The sequence below is a fragment of the Vidua chalybeata genome, chromosome 1 (assembly GCF_026979565.1).
Source record: "Vidua chalybeata isolate OUT-0048 chromosome 1, bVidCha1 merged haplotype, whole genome shotgun sequence".
Classification (NCBI taxonomy): domain Eukaryota; kingdom Metazoa; phylum Chordata; class Aves; order Passeriformes; family Viduidae; genus Vidua; species Vidua chalybeata.
This window is the reverse complement of record NC_071530.1, coordinates 138684033-138704589: the sequence shown is the minus strand read 5'-3', so window position 1 is coordinate 138704589 and position 20557 is coordinate 138684033. Positions and strand designations below refer to the sequence as shown.

At 39.2% G+C, this 20557-nt stretch overlaps 1 protein-coding gene across 1 annotated transcript in view; it reads left to right on the top strand.

Moving 5' to 3' along the window:
* Positions 1–2573: 2573 nt before the first annotated feature.
* Positions 2574–20557, top strand: part of EIF3H (eukaryotic translation initiation factor 3 subunit H) — an 86078-nt gene continuing 68094 nt past the window's right edge. The window contains exons 1-2 of the mRNA XM_053960730.1: positions 2574–2726; positions 20400–20556. Coding sequence (XP_053816705.1) covers positions 2607–2726; positions 20400–20556 — 277 coding nt within the window. The 5' untranslated portion in view covers positions 2574–2606. The remainder of the gene's footprint in view (positions 2727–20399; position 20557) is intronic.

Here is a 20557-nt window from a genome sequence, read left to right as displayed (position 1 = left end):
ACACCTCTAACAGATGGCGACTGAATACATCTTGCCTTGCAATCTAAGACACGGTGATGCTGCCATTCTGAACTGCCCCTTCAATCCCCATTTAAGAATTATTTTCCCAATGGAAAATGTGAAGTGGGATTCATCATACCCTGCTTTAGACATCTATCACAAGGTGTCCTTAGCAGAGCTGGATGTCCAGATTTCTTGTTAGGGTCAATGCAGTTTAGTCAGTGATATCAGTGGCATTTAGGATACATTTTGCCTTGTTGGGATGATTATTATACTGGATTCTTTGCTTGAATTTGTTCCAGCACCAATGCAAGCAACTGATATGGACTATTCTAAGTGATGTTCGAATCATTTTATAGGAACAGGCAAATGTTGGGTCTGTGGCTGTAGGCAAATACAGATACGTTTTAATATTGGTCTTGATAAATATGTTCCTTACCCTTAAATGACTGTTAACTACATTGTTGAAAAGATACATTTTTATGAAGTCACATATTTGGCATAGTGTCTGAACAGATTTGGGGGGTTTGGTAGGGCTGCCTTTCACAGTGCGTTGCATTTTTCAGAAGGAATTTGAAGAGTAGAGTTTGAAATTAAATTAAAAAAAAAAAAACACACAAGAAACCCCTACCTCAAACAAAATAGAGCAGCAAAACCAACTATTTTAATGCAACATAAACTCGTTCCTGAGAATTGCATGAGAAGCTGATAGTTCAGGGATTTGTGTAATGTTAAGAGTTTGCACTGATGCCTCGTTATTCATGCTCAGGACAGATATTCACGTCACTCCACAGCAGTTTGCTTTTTGTAACAATACAAAGCTTTCAAATCTATAAGAAGTACATGTCCTTCAACATTTGCAGGTTTATTAGGTGTAAATTCTTCCTCAAGACCAGAGTCTCTTCAAGCATGCCGGGGAGCCCTCGCTGCAGCCCAGGGCTGGCCCAGCAACAGGGCTGGGAATTCACATCACTGTGGCATCAGAACTGCCCGAGGTGGCCCCGGAAATGCACAGATGGAGGTTTCTGGGCTGTCAGAAATGGTTTGCCAGGGGCCAAATGGCAGCAGGACCAGGGCAGTGACCCTTCCTCTCCCCTCAGCACTGGTGAGGCCACACCTCAAACCCTGTGCCCAGTTCTGGGCCCCTCACTACAAGAAGGACATTGAGGGGCTGGAGTGAGTCCAGAGATGCACAATGGATCTGGTGAAGGCTCTGGAGCACAGGTCTGATGAAGAGCAGCTGAGGGAGCTGGGAGTGTTTGGCCTGGGGAAAAGGAGGCTCAAGGGGGACCTTATCACTCTCTACATCTCCCTGAAAGTGTTGCCAAACAGGTTCTTTCACCTGGTGTGCAAAAGGCCAATCCACAGAGTTGAGGTATTTAATTTATTTACAGTTCTGTGCAGAAAGGTGCTGGGTGGCAAATCCACAAAGCCAGCACAACGACTAACAAAACTTTTCACTATTTGTACATTTTAGCAAAGGCACTAATGTTAATTCGTTAGAAGTTACTTAGTTCTCTTATTAATTAGTGTTCTATTGGTTAATGATTCTCTTGCTTCTCATGTTTATTAGTCTGTATGCTAAGTCTTTCTCTTCCTTTGAGTTGGTGGCTTTCTTGAGTCATCATTTTCCACTGCTGGAATTACTTTTTACCCCATGGGAGCTGATGCAGCACAGTTGTTGAGTTGCCCTTATTAGTTTCTTCCTTATCCTGGGGGTTCTGCCAGATGTCCTTATGGCCCATAAATTCTGCATTTTTTGTGTCCACTGTCAGTGGCACATCCTTCATCCCAAGCTCATTGTTAGCTTCCCCCTAGGTCTGAGATCATTGAAGCATATCCAGCAGTAGACCTTAACAAGGCAACAAGTATTTTTTCTTTCTAATGCCTGGACATCACTTAGCCCTTGTTAGCTGCTATCTAATTCACAGATTAAGTATCCTTTCTTGTTTATTAGGTTTGAAGGTATACAAACAGCAAACGTGAAAGAACATCCTTTCTTAAATGTTTTTTTTTTTTACATATTTCACATTTTGGAACCAAAAAGGTTGAACCCAGATGCAGGTTGGCCTCATCTCCCAGGTAAATAGCGACAGGATGACAGGAACAGAGGACATGGCCTCAAGTTGTACCAGGAGAGGTTTAGGTTGGACATCAGGAAGAATTTCTTCACAGAAAGAGCGATTAAACACTGGAATGGGCTGCCCAGGGAGTGGAGTCGGCATCGATGGAAGTGTTCAAGAGACGCCTGGACGTGGCACTTAGTGCCATGGTGTACGTGACAAGGTGGCGTTTGGTCATAGGTTGGACTCCATGATCTTGGCGGTTTTTTCCAAGGTAAATGATTCTGTGGAGAGGCAAGGTGGCAGGGAAGGCTCTCTCGGCTGTCCCATGCCGGATGAGCTGGCCCAGGGCCCAGGGCCCAAGGCCCTGCGGGCACCCCCGGGCCGGGCCGGGCCCGCAGCCCTGAGCCGGCACTGCCGCCACGCCGGACCCCGCGCGCGCCGCTCCGCGTTCCCGCCCGGGGTCGTTTGGCCGCGCACCGCCCCTACCGCGCCGCCGCTTCCGGTGTGGCGCGCTTCCCTTTCCGGCCGTGCGGGGCAGCCATGGCGTCGCGCAAAGAAGGTTCGGGCGCTGCCGGCGGCGGCTTCGGCGCCGCCAAGGGTAAAGGCAAAGCCGCCGCCGCGGGAGACTCGGCGGTCAAGCAAGTGCAGATCGACGGGCTGGTGAGCAGAGGGCCTGGGGCTTTCGCGGGCGGGGTGGCCGCGTGGAGCCGCCGGCGGGGCCCGCGCGTGGGGCGGTGCCGCGGCGGAGCCTCGTGTCCTGCTGGGGCCGGCGCTTCTCGAGAGGCGAGAACGGCTTCCTATCCCTGCCCAGCTCCCCGGCTGTGGCCGGGCCCCCCGTCCTCGTCCCTGGTAAGGGGAGCGGCTCCCGCCCTGTGTGAGCAAAGGCCGGGCCGGGACAGAGTGATTTGTCTCTAAATGTCCTATTTCACCTTTCAGTTCCGCCGCCCCTGTGCTCGGAGTTGCTGTTTGCAGCTCTCCTACCTCATAGTCATACCGTATACCCAGAAAATGCCGCAGGTGTAAGAGCTGAGAAGCACGGTGGGTTTTTCCTTCACCCTTTGTGCTTTTTGCCTTCTTTGTCAGGGCTGCCAGGACCTCCTGCATTTGCTTAATGGGAAATAAAATAAAGTGACGGGGTGAAGTGGCTTAGCAGAGAACAGAGCCATCCTAATACAGACAATCAGTGCAGGCCTAAAGTGCAAGAGCATCTACTAAAGTTGGTTCTTTGCTTTGCTGCTGGATCCTTTTGTGTTGGTTCAGGCCTTATAAAGTTGGTAACACTATTAATGACACAAGGAGAAGAAGTTACTTAGGGATAGAAACATTGTTTTTTACTTCATTAGCTTTGCCAAGTGTCAGTAGAACACTGTAGAGCTGGAGTGCGAAGGAGAGAGTTGGTACCCTGGTTATGAGAAAGAAAATCATAGTTTTGAGACAAGCTTTGAAGCCTGCTTGGCATTATTAGTCATCGTCCTCAGCTCTTATCCTGGAGATATACAGTGTAGTAAATATTTGGGAAGGTGAAAAATAATTTATTTGTGTGTAGTAGGTCTTGTGAAAGAGGAAATCTGAATCTCATTTTTTCTGCCCTGTTCTGTCCAGCTATCTGGGTGCCTGTGGCTTTGGTGCATGGAGCATTTTCAAGGAGTGGTGAAAACTGACCAGTTGTGAAACGTTCCTAAAAACCCAGCAGTGGATAGCAGACTGCTCCTGCTGCAGGCTGGTGCCATACACTTTGAGAACAGCTGGTAAATTTGATTTATTTTGCTTCTGATTGTTCTCTATCAGGCACATAATCTGCTTTGTGAGCTGCTGTTGATTCAGATCAACTGTGAGTGGCCCTGATGCTCTGCTTCTGACAGTCCAGCAGGTGCTTATGGTGGTGTTTTTTTTTTTTTTGTTTTGTTTTTTTTTTTTTTTTCATGCTTTTTTTTTTACTTCTTGTATTTTCTTCTGGTGCAGCACAGTGGTGCCTCTCACATGGAGTCACTACAGAGGGAGGTGATTTACTGAAAACGATGAAAGCTTTCAACTTTCCACCTCCTGAAGATGTCTCTTAGACAAAGTGTTCTCAGGACATTGACTTTGGTTCATAAACTTCTGTGACATCTGTGATGGAGAGAAATGTTGGCATAAATTTGCTTGCTTTGCAAACAAAGTGACTTCTGTTATAAGTCCTTAAAATGTCTTACTGAAATTCTTCTGAAGCATTACTGATACCTCACTGGTTTAAATGTCTAGTCTGCTCTCACAAATTAACAGGACTTCATCAGTCATCTTGATGATGACGACCAGGGTGATTACATGCCAAGAATTCTGAATTCTGGTGGGCATCAGGGGAGTTGGTGATCTCTTTCTCTTCAGTGGTGTCTCATCTTTTGGCAGTGTCACAATTAATCCTTCAAATGGGGCTGCTTTGAAAGCAAAGGCATGTTCAGGTAGGCTGCTTTGGAATAGAAGATGCATCAGTCATCTCTGTATGTGAGAAGGTGAAAGTATGTTTAGAAAGCTTGGTGTTTCAGAGGAATAATAAAGTAAAAAAAAACCCAGTATTTGTAATGAAAAGAAGTTCTAAATGTCAGGATGTTACCTCAATGTGTAACAGTGCAGCAATATCTGCTTCTCGGGCCTCTTTTTAAAATCTGGTACAGATAAAGCATCCTGGAGTTAACTTCTTTCTTATTTTAATCTGTTCAATTTCTTAATAAATAAACCTAGATTGAAAATAGATTCCAGTGTAGATGGTCTGGTCTTTCTAAGAAATTAGAAAATGCAGGGTAAAAAATAACCCTCCAGAAGCACATTATAAAATGTATTTTTTCCTTCAGGTGAGATGTAAGAATTCACGTATTTGTTTTTGGCCATCCTGACAAAAAGATCAGGTCAGGTGCCATGTATTGCATCCTGTTGTCCTTACTTCCTGTTGTAGAAATTTGGATAGATATTCCATCATGTTTTCTCCAGTCAAGGAGCCCAAAGAGAGCTTGTGTTTATAGTAGTGCACAGGCTTGGGAGAGAGTGACTGGTGGGAAAGAACCTGGGGGTGCTGGTTTACAGCAACCAAACATGAGCCAGCGTGTGTCCAGAAAGACCAATGGCATCCTGGCCTAGATCAGGAGTGGTGTGGCCAGCAGGACCAGGGGAATGATTGTCTCCCTGTACTCACCACTGGTGAGGCTGCACCTCAAATCCCATGTTCAGTTTTGGGCTCTTTGCTACAAGGAAGTCATTGAGGTCCTGGAGCATGTCTGAGGATGGGTCTGGAGCACAAGTCTGATGAGGAGCACCTGAGGGAGCTGGGGGTGTTTAGCCTGGAGAAAAGGAGGCTCAGGGGAGACTTTATCACTCTCTACAACTCCCTGAAAGAAGAATATAGCCAGGTGGAGTTGGTATCTTCAAGATAACAAGTGATAGGACAAGAGGAAATCACTTCAGGTTGGTATAGGGGAAGTTTAAATTGGATATTAGGAAAAATTTCTTTACTGAAAGAGTGGTTTGTGGAGTGGTTAAATATTTTAACAGGCAGCCCAGGGTGGTGGAATCACCATTCCTCAAAAGTGTTTGAAAAAACATGTAGACGTGACACTTAAATACGTGGTTTCATGGTGAATATTGTGCTGAGGGTGGGTTGATGGTGGGACTCGATGATCTTAGAGATCTTTTCCAACCTAAACACTTCTCTGATTCTATGATTATCACAAGCTGTCAGAAATAATTGTACAGAAATGCCATAATTTGCTTGTGTCTTTATTTTTTTGCAAGAGGTGTTGATGGACTCGGGTTTGTTCTATTCTAGAGATTCTTCAGTGGGAGCCAAATATTTTGTAATTCAGCTGCTAAAATTAATCAGATTTGGTTCACTGATATTACAGTATTTTCTTTCAGTAAGGTGCAATAAATTTCAAACTATAAGCTGATGTATTTTAGAACATAAGAAATAATTATTCCTTTGAATGATTTTTAGGTTAACGGAAGATTTTAGATTTCCATCAAGTCTTGGAGACTTCTCTAAAATGCTTCCCTAGTGAAACTTCTAACCATACTACACTGTCTAAAATTGCACTTATGGAGGACTTCCTTGGCGTATTTATGCATTTCTTGTTATTTTAGTAGTGATATCAGGCAACACAGAAAACTGTCAAGGCAGAAGTGAACTGGTGCATTATTCAAAGGCATAAGATCTGCTAGGGTAACTAAGTAGCATTTTTACATGATGAGCATCAAAGTCTATGTCATTCAGAAATTGAACTAATATCCAAAACTAGATGCTCCATGTGGTGGATTGTGGGTTGTTGATAGTGGATTAGACCATTAATATGTGGGTGATAGATACATGGAAAATTTCTTCTGGAAAATAGCAGCTGTGGGATGGGAGATGGGCAACTCTTAGCAAGGCCAGTGTGCTGCCAGGCTAGATAAGTGGTATTATTAATCCCATTTGCCTTCAGGGTAGTTACAAGGCACTATGTTTTTACTGGGAAGGTGTTTCATTCTCTGCAATCTTCCGCATGAGGTTATTCTAGGAAGGAAGGCAAAAGTAACTCAATTCATCTAACTAAATTCTTAAGCTCCAAAATTACTTCATCTTTTTAAATCCTACCCTTGCATTTATTTACACAATCAAAAAATTACATGCTCAGGAATGGTTCTGAAGAACAGTGTTAGCTGACTGAAAAAGGTTTGCTTATACATGGCTCTTGCAGAGTAATATAACTAGATCCATAGCTCATGCTATAACAATATGTGCATTGGTTTTATAATTTCTTTAATGGGAATGATAGTTCCTTTTTTACTCAGCCTCTGCATATGATTTCTTTTTAGACATATGTCCATTGCACAGAATTTTTACATATTGTAGGAAGTAGCAAAAGCTATATAGGCTTTTCAAAATGCCTATAGGTTTCTGTTCTTATATCTTCATAACTGCTGATGTGCAAAAGCCTTAATGCTAGTAACAAATTGCCACTACACCTTAAGATATCTGTGTAAGTTTGTTTATAGTAAATACAAACGTACATTGGCCAAAACATAAATATGTTATGTCAAGAAAATGGTTAAAAGTTGTAGGCCTTGTCTGCATTTGTGCACCATCATCACCAGTGGGGCTATAGTGCCACATTCTCTTGTGTCAGATACAACTGATTTAATCAAAGATTGTTACTTCAAGCTTCATTACATCATCCCTGATTTGGTGATGGTGTAGTGTGCCTAGTGCTTTGTATTCTTATCAGTGGTAAGTATATATAGAGGATTTATTTATTGATTTATAAAAACATAGATAATAATATATGAGTCTACATTTTTAAAAAAACCCTCACATCATTACTGATTTTTTTTCAGTAGTTGCTGTATTCCTAATTGTGATATTTAAGTTGCTTGTGCCTTTTTTTTTTAATTACCATCCATTTTTGCCATAAAGGGGTTGGATACATTGGACTGTATCCTCAGCTCTTCATAGGCAGGAGCCCTTCAAGATGATAGTTTGATCACAGTAAATGAAATAAGGTACCATGGTTACTGAAAATCAATTTCTAAGACTTTTCTTGCAAATGTTTGTGTCAACTTTTGTTACTATTGAAAGAAAGGAGGTAAAGCCTATATTGAACTGACTGAAATCTCTGACATTTCTTAAGTTGTGAATATTGGGCTTTTCCTAGCATTTCTTGTGTTTCTTTTTTCCTTCTTTACCCTTTCTGAAGACTTTGCAAGAATGCACAGTGGTGGGTTCTGCATGCTATTATTTGTAGAGTTTCTTGATGTTGCAGAGCTGTAGAGTAGTATTTTAGGATATAACATCCTTCAGGCTGTATTGTATTTTGTGTGTCTTCCAAAGGAATTAAAATGGAATTTTAAGTTGAAGTTTAATCTTGTTGACTTTTCCTTGACCTGTTTCCCAAAAGAGTTAGATCACATTATGCTGGCTCTGAGAGTTGATGTGTGAATTGAATACTGGCTTGATGTATTCATGGATATCTTGAACCATGGAGAAGACAGAAGAGCTTTGTTTTATATTCTATTAATCTTCATGTGTTAACAATGAGTTACATGAATCTAACCCAGAAGGGAACTTCTCACATATAACCTGTGCTTAAATTCAGAAGAGAAAGAATGAATGTGTGCTGGTAAGTTGAAAGGGCAAGAGCCTCCTTGGAATTTAACAATTTTCAGGCTTAGTGAAATTTCTTGAACTGCAGTGAAGTACCCATATAATGATGTTCTGAGAATGCAAATTTCAGTGTGTTTTGTCAGTGGATAGGAGTGGATATGTGCTAACAGAGCACAAACTTTAAATGATTTGTAAGAGTGAAGTGGTGCACTCAGCATCTCCTAAGTGTCATGGTAAGTGTACCCTAGTGAGGCATTTAGAACTGGAACATCTGGTATCGCTTCATGCCATCAAACTAGTCTGCTGACAAAAGGAGTTACTCTAAATGTGGAGGTAGCTTAAATGTGTTGAGCAGTGTTACACTTCAAGACTTCAAGGGGAAAGTCTTACTTCAAAACAAGCTTTTCTTTATTTTGCTGCATGCAAAGAGAAATAATGTGTTGCCCTCTACACTGCTGTCACTAGCAGTTAAAATCCTCTGATTTTTGGCCCTCTTACGTGCACATTGAACTGCTCTCTGTCATGGTAATTGTGAATTCATAGCTCCTATGAAAACAGAAGATCATGCTCTTGTGATTCTTGTGATATTTGGCTGTGCTGATACTGAGGACAAGAGTATTTCCACCAGATAACTTTCAAATAAATTCCTACCTTTTAGTGATTAAAATGTTGCATCTAAAATGCAGCAGATAATAGTCGTTACCTTTTGTCCTGGTTGGTGTTAGCTTTGACTCAGTGCATTGGGAGGTGACCAGTGATGGCTTTGTTGCTGAGTCAGTGCATTATGTTTGCTTGCACACTGAAATGTTCTCCTTTAGCTTTCAGCTCATTGTAAGAGGATTACAGCTTTGCAGCTGACATTTGGTGTGGTGTAGGTGAGGGAAGTGTACACAGAATTGCAGGCCCCAGGGAGAAACCGAGCAGGTACAGATACTTAAAGGTCCTTGGTGATGTATATGAAATGAACAACTCCTAGACCCTATTCAGTCTTAGAACTTTTTCTTCCACCTTTTAAATAAATCTTACAGACTGAAAGGCCTTCTAGTAAGAGGAGCAAACTTTTTTGGTTTTGACCCCTAATCTTTGAAAAAGGATCATGTATCTTCAACTTATTTTGCTATAGCATTTTATCATTAATCTTTCTTTGCCAGAGATATTTTTTGGATATGGTTACTTTTGATGTTGTTTTTCCATATTTACACACCAGCTCAAAATACCTTGATGGTACAGTTTTGAGCATACTTTTCTTTCATATAATTGTTAATCTTCCAGCAGCATTATGATTGCAGAGATGTGATATTGGCTTTACTGACAGTGTGTAGCAGTTTAATTACGTTACCACATAACAAAATCATATCAGCTTAATGGAAAGTAAATTAATTGTTAATGTACCAAGTGGAAAAAATTTAGGCTTATATAATAAATATTCTTGTTAGTATTTTGTATGATTATTCCATAATCTAAAACTAAGACAATACAGCTTAACTTTGATAATGTCTTTTTTAATATGCATATACAAAGTTACTTCAGCATAAGTGTGGGAATATTTTTGAATGACTTTTATATGGATATTTATTTTAGATAAGCATTCTGTTAATTTCTTTTGTCTTTATCAAATTTTAAAGTTAATAGACAGGCTTATTTACTCACTGTAGTTTGAAGATACGCCTGAATTTTACTTTGTGCATGCAATAACAAGTTTATTCTCTTTTGTAAATATTTGGGGTTTTTTAAGGAAAGAGAGAGTTTGCATGTTGCTTTGAGCATGTAAGTCTTGTTGGTCTTTGCCTTTGTTCTGCTCACGTGTTGTATCCTGCTTTGCAGTGTGTTTGCTGCACATCCTTCCTGTTCCTTGGAGCCCATATCTGTGCAAGAAGCAATGTGCATACCCCTTCCTGTTTAGCAAGTTCTTTGGTGTTTAGGAACTTGGAGGTGTAAATCGCTTACCAATATTTGGGTGTTTTTTTGTGCATACCTGAGAAAAGTATGGAGTCTGACAAAGTGCTTCATCAATGTAGGGCTGAGTTTTGAGCACTTAGGTCTTGGGGTTTTTTACTATTACATTATTATCAATGCAAAAAAAAAAGCTGTTTTAAAGCTTTTTAAACTTTAGATGAGACATAGGATATTTACTGCAGCTGTCATCACTCCTTGAAAGCAATTTGAAAGAAGTACTGCCTTCTCCATTGCCATTCTCAGTGATAAAATTAGAATGGTTGTTTTTAATCTCTTTGTCACAGTAGCTGTTATTAGAAATGGAGCTCTGCTGGAAGTGATTTTCATGTGGCAGTGTTCAGATGATGATGAAAGGCAAATCTGTGTTCGAAAGATGGGAAAGCTGAAGCAATAACTGACGTTCATGGTTTGGGCTTTTTTTTTTCCTCCATTTTATACTTTTAAGTCAGCAGGAAAACTGAGACTCCATGCAGGCTTGGTTCTCTGGATTGCACTAGCTGTTACTAGGAGGATCTGTCTCTGTTGCAGCCCCTTAGCACATAACCAAGTGTTTGCCAGAAAGGCTGAGTGTTTCAATGTGGAAAAAATCGTTGTGCAAAAAGTTATAAATTATTAAAATGATATGGAAGTCATGCTTTAAAGGCACACCCTTAAATAGCATGTTCCAGTTTCATTGTGCAGGGTATGTTTTTTGGAAAAGATCAGTGGTCTCAGATGAACCCCCACTCCTTCATCCCCATCTAGGTCTGACTTACTTTGCTAATTTTTGAAGGTCAAATAGATAAGGGTAACTGTCTTGCAGTTTTTCTTCAGCTTCAAAATGGTAGTAGTGTGGCACAATCTGATTAAAGAATAGGCTGTTAAAATTGCTACTGCTGCTTTTGGCTGTCATCTTTAAATCTTTTTATAGGAAGCTGCTAGAAGTTGATGCTGAAGAAAACTTTATACTTGCAATACACTCCTTGTTCACCATGAATTTTGAACACTGGTGATTCACTAATACACAGAGCATGTGTATCAACTGTATGTTGAAGGATAAATGTAAAGTTCTGGTGTTTCAAGCAGAAAATGTTGAAACTGTGCCTGTCTCTACCACTTCTATATCATTTCCATATGTTGTGCTCTGAAGGAGTATAGTCTTCAGCTTTCATTCTCAAAATGATGGCTAGATATTGAATTAATTTAAAATAATAAATATTAATTGTATTGGCAATTTGCAAAAAACTGCCTGAAATACTGAGTGTTTTCAGAAGTTTTTTGTTCAGTGAGATTTGAGAAATAGAAGAAATAATATACTAAGTAGTCCCAGGGAAATGCTCCATCCTGCTTGCAACCAGCAGAATTTTGGATGTGAATCTCATCACATCCCTATCCCTGCTCCTGACGTGTGCTAATAATGTCTAATGCCCTGCCCTTGCACGATGAGGTCCTGGGGCTGTCTTATGGAGGTGTTTCGATAAGGAAGTGATTCTGCAGTGCCCGTGGCCTTGACGGTTTCCATGGGAATGTGCATGAATCCATGTACTGTGAAGTGTGTTATGAAACTTTGTATTGCAGAGAACTACATTTTACCAGCATGTGAGCACAGCAATGGGGAGTTTCAATGCACGTATGTCATGGTGCATTTTTACTTACAATATTAAGGCAATATTAAAGTGTGCTAATGGCTTGTGATTAACCCTGGAGATGGTTGTTAACCTGAACTGCTGTAAAAGTCAAGTGTAGTGGGACAAAAATGAAGAAGAGACTGGTCTATTTGGTAACACACACCTTGATTAACATTCAGTATTTTTCTGTTTTAATAGCCTTTGCTTTACTCCACTGTTTAATTAGTTTTTCCTTTGATGTACTGCAGTTTGTGTTTAACTGCTTCCTTTTGCAAGAACAAGCAGCTCACTTGGACGTGAGTAAATAAATGACTTAAACAGATATTTCATGGTACCTACAAGACATTAGCTGATGAATGTAAATTCCAGACAGAGTCAAGGAAAACTACAGCCTATGAAAACCCAATACGCCTCTAGCCAAAACCCAGTACTCTTCCCTTCTAATGTTGAACTTGTGCAGAAACAGGCTTGGTGTCTGTACTGTTTCAGTTCTTCAGTCTGAACTCCACCTACCTGTGGAGTCTTGTCTCAGTTTGTCTATTCCATTTTATATTTTGACTATTAACCAGTTTTAGTTCTAGGTGTTGAGAAATGGTCTCTTTCATGTTCTGGGTCTGATTTTACATGAAATGAGTAATTTTTGTAATTTGAAGTAGCTTTTTTATAGGTTATGATTTTTTTTTTAATCTTTGTGACTTTGAAAGTGTCCCAGTAATAGAATGAGGGAGCAGCTAACCCATATTTGCAGCAGCTAAGCTTGCTTCCAGTGAGTGAGCAGCCTGTGTGTCAATCACTTGGCAGTGTCTGTAGGAATCTGGGCTTGCACTGTGGGAACAACCACCTTGACTGGAAGTGGGGGCTATTGGAAGGTGCAGCCAGGCTGTGTTGCTGTAGGGAGGTCCCTTCTTGTTAGAATGGTTTTCCCTCTTGCTAGTAGGGAAATTCTAGAGCTCTTGAGTCACAGCAGTTTGGAAGTAATTCTTCTTAAAAAGAGAAATAAATCAACTGAAAGAGAAGGTACTTTAAAAGTGTTTTCTGTGGGGTATTTTGGTGGTGGTTAAAGTTTTGCTTGCAGTTTGTGTTAGGCATGCTGCTGAGCTGCACATAATCTATGCAAGAGTGTTCAGAAAGTGAAAAATGAATGTCTACTTTTTCTAGACTAAGCTTCAGGGTAAGCAAGGTACAGCTTTTTCAGCTACTCCAAAAAGTGCACATAAGCAGTTAATGTTTAGGAAGAACTGATAAAATGCCTCTTGGCCAGTCACTGACTAAAAATTGTGCTTTGAGTCAGCCACTTACTGAGATAAAGTGGCAAGGGATGTTATATCTGGGTTATTGCTGTATATGGATATTATCACATTCTTTGTCCTGTTGGAAAAAACCCCTAACCAAATGCTGAAGAAAAGTGAGATAGCTATAAGTAAGAGGTAGTCTGGGAAACCATCTAGATTCCTGTAATTACAGGGGGAAATGGTTCCTAAACCAAGCAGAAGTGACAAAAAAGACTTGTTACATCAATAATCTGTTATGATTTGGGTAATTTTCTTTAGCCTCATGCACATATTGTAGAGCATAAAGGTTACTGATGTTTCCTCTTGCAGTTAAGTGATCTGAAGTCTTGAGGTTTACAAACTAAGCAAGTGTTACAGTACTAAGTGATGAAGTAAGACACCCAGGGAGCAAAAAGCTTTGGATGCTTCTCATGTGCTTCTTAATACTCAAAAATATTAATATAGTACAAAAGCATGTAACATCATCCCCCCATAGTTCAAGATGGACAATTTTCCATTCAATTTAACATGGATTTCCAGAATGGTTTGATGCTGAGGACCTACACGAGACAAAATTGCCGAACTCCTATAATTTATAATTTCATTGTGAAAATATATGTAGCATTCTCTGCTTGATGCCCGCCTCAGATCAATACACATTGTTCATTGTTGGTGAATTTAGGCTCAGCTCCAAGAAATCTCTGCTCATGTCAAAAGGTTATTTTGATATTTACACCCAATTGAGATGGTATGAAACACATTGTTCTGTTATGCTTCCTATATAATTACTGTTTTAAGCCCCAAATTTTTGTCAAGTTCAAAAATAAGATTTTAACATCTGGTGTTGAATTAGCTGTTGAGTGACATAAAATGTAAGCTTACTATTCCAAGAACTGTATTTACAGTTCATAAAGACTTCATAAATGATGCTGTTTTGCCTCTAGCAAGTCAAGATAAAGGTAAATTATTGCAGGACATTTGAGGTCTTCTGTCCAAAAGATGACTGCTGTACTTACTAGTTAGAACAGTGAGGGCTAAGGCTTGTTATTTCTGAAGTTGCTGTTCAGAACAACATTTTTCTAAAGCTACTTTGCTTTTAAGTCTACTCAGTCTTGGCCTTAGGTTTTTCAACAGAATAGTTAGATTAAGTAGCTTTTGATTACTTCTCAGGGAATTTTTTTTTTTTTTGGCCACCAAACATAGTTAGAACTGAAGATAGCTGCCAGAATAATTATTTTAAGATGTTGAAGGTCTTAATGGTAAATTACTTTTAAATTTTTTTTTCTTTTACTTCTCCTGAGATAAAATTGGTCTAACAGCTTTAAGAACTTTTATTCTAAAGTTAAGTATGAAGAAGAAAAGAAAAAATGTCTAGACATCCATGATGTCAGAAATGGTTAAAAATGCAGTCCTGTTCAATGAGAGAATCTAGAAAAATTCAAAGATCTCTGCAAATAAGCTTGAATATGCATTTAAATGAATTCTGTGTTTATCAGTAGAAATTGTCATATTTATTGAGATTAGTATAATATGTAAAATTCAGTTTCACCTCTAATCTTGGTTTCATAGAATGGTTTGGGTTGGAAGGGACCTTGAGAATCATCTAGTTTCAGACCCCCTACCATGGGCAGGGAAGCCTTTCACATGACCAGGTTGCTCAAAGCTCCGTCCAACCTGGCCTTGAACACCTTCAGGGGTGGGGCATCCACTGCTACTCTGGGCAACCTGTGCCAGTGCCTCACCACCCTCACAGTTAAGGATTTTTTTCTAATATCTGATCTAGAACCACTCTGAGTTTGAAGCCATTCCCCCTTGTCCTGTCACTACATGCTCTTGTAAACCCTCTCCATTATTCTTATAGGCTCCCTGCAGGTGCTGGAAGGCCACAGTCAGGTCACCCCAAGGCCTTTTTTATCAGGCTGAGCAAGCCCAGATCTTTCAGCTTTTCCTCATAGGAGAGGTAATCCCCCAGCCTGTGTTGGTACCAGGGGTTGCTCTGACCCAGGTGCAGCGCCTTGCCCTTGCTCTTACAAAATCTCATGCAGTTCCTGTGGCCTACTACTTGAGCTTGTCCAGGTCCCTCTGGATGGCATTCTGTCCTTCAGGACTGTCAACCACACCACTCCACTTGGTGTCAAACTCATGCCATGACTTTATGTGGTGGCAAGTCTTGTGCCATGAAGGTTCATATCCAACAGCTATGAGACCAGGGTATCAACCTGTTGATTTTGTACTTACTTCTGACATGTTATCTGTCACAGTGCTTTCTAGAGCCCATTTCTGTGGACTGCACTGATTAAGGTGGAATTTTCTATGTGTGTCTATAAACATCTGTCTCCTTAATCATCTGGAAGAATGCGTCATGTGTATCAGACATGTTCTCTTAATGTTAATCGTTGCAGTAATGTCTTTAATTTACTTCAGAGTTCCTTTTCTCCTGGCAGGAAAGCTGAGCGTCTCTGTTACTGTCTTATCAAATGGTGCTGTAGCCAGGAGACAAATCAGCTCAAGGCAAGTTTTTTTGGTCAGCTTCCAGAACTTGACTTTTGTAAGTGTAGGATAAGCACTTATCTGTAGTGTGTAAAAACCTCATCTGGAACTATTAAATTAACATTGCTCATGTTTCACGATATCTAGGTTTTTTGTATTTTTTTCCAAGTCTTTGTTTAAAAACAAAGCCATGCTTACTTGAGGATTTCAGAACTGTTTAATTAAATTTCATTTTTTCATAGCTAATTGGTTGTTTCAGCACACCACCACTTGCAGATTTGCTTTTGATGTAGGGTTACCTGGGGAAGGCGACATGGCCACTAAATTAGAGTAAAATGTGGTATGTCTTTACGTGGGTATTACTTGCTAAACAGTCCAACTCTTTATCCAGAGGTGGCATATATGCATTTTATGTGTATCAAGAAGATGTTGATTCCAGGCAACTTTGAGGTTAACATGATTGTCTGAGTCATTGTTAATAATGACTAACATTGTGATCTGTCCATTTACAAAGCTGCATTATCAGTTCTCTCTTGAATTTGGTTTATGCTAGGAGTTTAAGTAAATTGCTCATGCTGAAACACTCAAATATAAAAGTTCATGGTTTGAGTTTTAAGGGTTTGTATGGAGAAGGCTAGATATGTAATATGGATGTATTCAAATTGTATCACAGATTATTAGCAGTCATAGCTTTCAAGACCCTTTTGCCAAGCTAACTATTGATCACCGTTGCAGTAGTGTTAAGTACCTAGAGGATGTGAGCGTCTTGGCACCTTCCATGTGAATGCTGAAACCAGCTACATAACACAGAGTTATTTAGACTCTCTCCCTGTCCTCTTCCCCAGATGCTGGCAGTTGATGCTAATGGTTGTGACCACAAAGCTTTCTTGGGTGGCAAAAACTGTTAAGCATTTAAAAAGATATAAATGCCTAATTTAAGACTGTAGATCAGTGTGCTACATCATGTATTCATTGGGCTAACAGAAGCTCACTTGTTTGATTTCACATGTGTAAGACATGGCACAGGTACTGGAAATCTGGTTTCAATGTGGTGACATTTGGCTCTCTGGAACACTGCCATAAATGAATCGTCAGTGCTTTGATTTGCTGTTGTTTCTCTTTATATAAATGCAGAAATGTGCATCTTGGTATATTCATGTCCCTGCAGTGGGATCTTCACAGAATCCTCTCCCCAAAGGCTTATGATACTTCAGCTGTGGGTTCATGTTACATGTATTTTTGTAGTGAGGTACAAACTTTTGAAATTAACAACTATGATGTCAGGATATAGCCCAATTTAAAATTTGGCAGTGTGCAGTTAAAATGTGTATCTTTGATGTTCTTAATAGTTTCAGAATGGCTTTTAAATATTTTTTAATTTTTTTTTTTACTTTATTCTTAGTGTTTGAGCTGTGCTTTGAAGATTTGGAGATTAGAAGCACTGCAGAATTGCAGCGTTTTTTTTTTTCTTTAATTGAGGATTAGTGGTCATTAAAATCTGACAAGTGGCTACTCCAAGTGATTAAATGACTTTGGTGTTTTGAACGCTAAATTTATGGGGCCTCTTGAGTTTTACTTAGGAATTATTTGTATATCCTTTTCTAAAGAGTCATTCTGTACCTGAATATTTCTTACATGCTGATTTGCTAAATCGTGCTGCATATGATTATTGACTTGTGTTCAGGGCATTAGAGTTTAGAAATCTGAGGGCTTTTTTGTTATGTGATGCATTTTCTCCTTAAAAACATAGCCTTTTCTGTCTGGCCAGCTGTGTTACTTTAGTAACAGCAGCAGTTGAAATGGTTTGGTTCAGGTACTGTTAATTTTGTGTAGCTATGGCATAGCAGTGAAGGGTCTACAGGTATTTAAAAACAATCATAGCTTGTACAGAGGAGCAATATCTCCTATTCGGGGAATAATTGGATAGGAATTATAAATGGTGTTTCAAAGGTGAATCAGCATTGACTGAAAGATGCTTATACTGGTGTTCATTTAGATTTCTTTAGGATTTTTTTAAAGTGTTATTTGGAAAAATGGATATTTTTCAATGTGCTGTGTTACTTGCATTGTTTATATTAACACTTACTACATTTATTTTCAGACCAAAATAACTACTCTGATTCTGTTCCGACACTTCACAAACATAGCATCTTTTAGGAAATATCTAGATGCAAGTTAGTGCTCATTTTTCTTGGGTATATGTGGTTTATTTGTATGAAGTATTGGTTTGTACATTCAGTCAGAAATGTCATGGCGTTGGTGTTTGCATAGTGGTCAACTCTTCCTGCTGTATCTAGACTAGCTAACAAATGGAAATGACATTTTTAGTGTTGTAGCTGATGTTATTACTAGATAAATAGTTCTGCTTTACACCTGCAGGTCTGTTTTTAGTACTGAAACACAAGTTTCAGAGCACATTTCCTGCTTGGTCATATGGTAGTGTTTTGGTGGCAGGTTTTTCAATCTGAGTTGAAAAGTCTGCTGTACAAAAGACTGGTGTCTTATGTGCTAAATAAAACTGTCCAGAACCAAGAACAAAATGAAAACAAAAATCCTCTGTCATTGGATGCATCTTTTTATAAGCTATTTCAGTAGCTAATGTATTTTCCAGTGCAGTCATAAACACAAACTTCTGCAGTGTCCTAATGGTTGTGAAATTTGGAGTATTGAGTTCATGAACTTCTCTGCTCCCTTTCTCAGACTCTGTTGGAAAACAAGGTTGCAGGTAGGCTTAAATCCCTGGGGTCTATATCTTCCTGGGTAATGTCTGCTCTGGTCTTCAGTCTGGAGATTGAAAAGTGCAGGCTTGTGTAGTAACTTCATTGTGTATTGGGGCATTTGATTAACATTTAAGAGCCTTGAACCCCTAGTTTTCTTTCTCCAAAAAATCATTGATACTCTGTGACAGCCCATGCTTGTTTCATTTGTGACTGCTTTCTGTGAGCAATTATCATCAGAAATGCTGCAGCAAATTGGCATTGTATCACAAATGCTCCTGGAATTAAATCAAACAAGCAAATAACACTCATATTTACAGGGACAGTCAGTGTGCAGAGAGAGCTCAAGAGAAAATGAGAAAAATACTGGAAAAGGTGAAGCTTACAAGACTGTAAAGGTGCTGAGAATAGTTGTATAGTAGACAACTGAGTATACTCTATGCTGTATTCTGGCAGGGTAGTTATGGATGCCATGACTGTGAAAGACACAGCTTATGGCAAATATATGATAAACCTTAGCTTTACACTAAATGCAAGTTGAATATTATTTATGTACTGACTCTGTGGTACATTCATCTGCTATGTCTAGGTAATCTCAAACTGGTTGTTGCTGTACTGCTTCCATCACTGTTAAATACTGCTTCACTGCCCACTGATCTTAACTTCCTGTTTTCCCATGAAATAAGATGTATATAACCAAAGTATCTCTTTGTGTCTCTCTTAGACCTGTTTTAGCAAATTGAATAAAAAGGTGTGGCTGCAAAGGATTTGAGTGACAGATGTGGATGAATGTTGTTTTCTATCTATGATTGAGAAGCTTCAATACAAGTATATCTAGATTAAAGAGGAAGCACAAATGAGTGATACTGTAAATTGACAAGGAATCAGTGGATGTTAGTCCTGTTTGATACTGAAATCCAACTTACTTGAAAATGGGTATTTCTTTTCAGTTTTACCCTCTCTGCCCTGCCTCCAAGTATGAAGCTCATTTTCCTATTTTAGCTCAAGAAGGCAGTATACTTGCAAATAATTTCTACTCTAGTCTCCTTTTTCTTTCATTTAATCTGTATTGTGGCACTTTAATACATTTAATGGTGTTTTACAAAAACTGACATCTGCTAATCAACAAAGGAGAAAGCTAGGGACAAATATATGTTCCTGATGTGTAAGTATGAGCTTAACTTGCTTTCTTCCTCCCCGTAGAATGTTCATTAAAAGCCAGTACTTGTACAAAGACTGTTCTAAGGGCGATTGAGCTGAAATCTACTAAACTAGTCTGTTTGCCAGCAGATGTTAAAGTAGTATTGCTTTAATGAAAACATAATCATCAGACATTTTCTGTTGAATTTTGAATGGGTGGATTAGGGTTTAGTAAAATAAACCTCTCTTACACTGGACAAAGCCTAAGTTCTTTCAAGTCAATGTTTGTAGTTAGTGTCTTACCTTATTGTGGTTCTTGTCAAGTATAAAATGTTATTCAAGTATGAAGTGTTGTTAGCAAACGACTGACTATTTTGAGTGGTTTTGTTCATACTGTTCCAATTTACAGTATGATCTCATGAGAATTATTCATTATAGAGTTCAGATTTAAGGAAGGAAGTGGAAATTACATTGTTAAAAATATTATGAGTAATTTGTGCATATTTTTTTTCTTTAATCATTGATTTTCCTTAAATACCCTATGACACACCATTCACATTATGTAACTTGAACTATCATCTGAAGCAAAACTGCAGTGAGATGTACTTTAGAAGATTAATGTAATTGAAATTTGATGGGATCTGCATCTTTAAAAAATTCCTACCAGTTTCTGCATAGTTTTTTAAGATGTTTTGTTAGTTCCTTGTGCACTGTTTCCTTTAAGAGGGGGATTATTGTACCTGCAAGATACTGTTAAAAGCTCACAGTTAAAGCAACAAGCTAAAGTAAAAAGGATCAATATTTCATTTTAGAATGGTGTTTCAGAAAATTGGTTTAGAACTGCATTTTGATGGTTAATTTAATGGTCTTGTTTTTTCCCTGTAATATTAGGATGGCTGTCTTCCTCAACCTGGATTAAAATTGCTGGTGCTTAAGCTCACTTGGTTTGCAGCTCTAAACCATGCAACAAATTTGAATTCCAGATACATAGTTTGAGGACAAAAATAATACATTGCATATTATGATTTTATTGTTTTGTGTTCTAGGTTGTGTTAAAGATCATTAAACATTACCAAGAAGAAGGACAGGGGAATGAAGTGGTCCAAGGAGTGCTGCTGGGTCTTGTGGTGGATGATAGACTTGAAATCACAAATTGCTTCCCTTTCCCTCAACATACAGAAGACGATGCAGACTTTGATGAAGG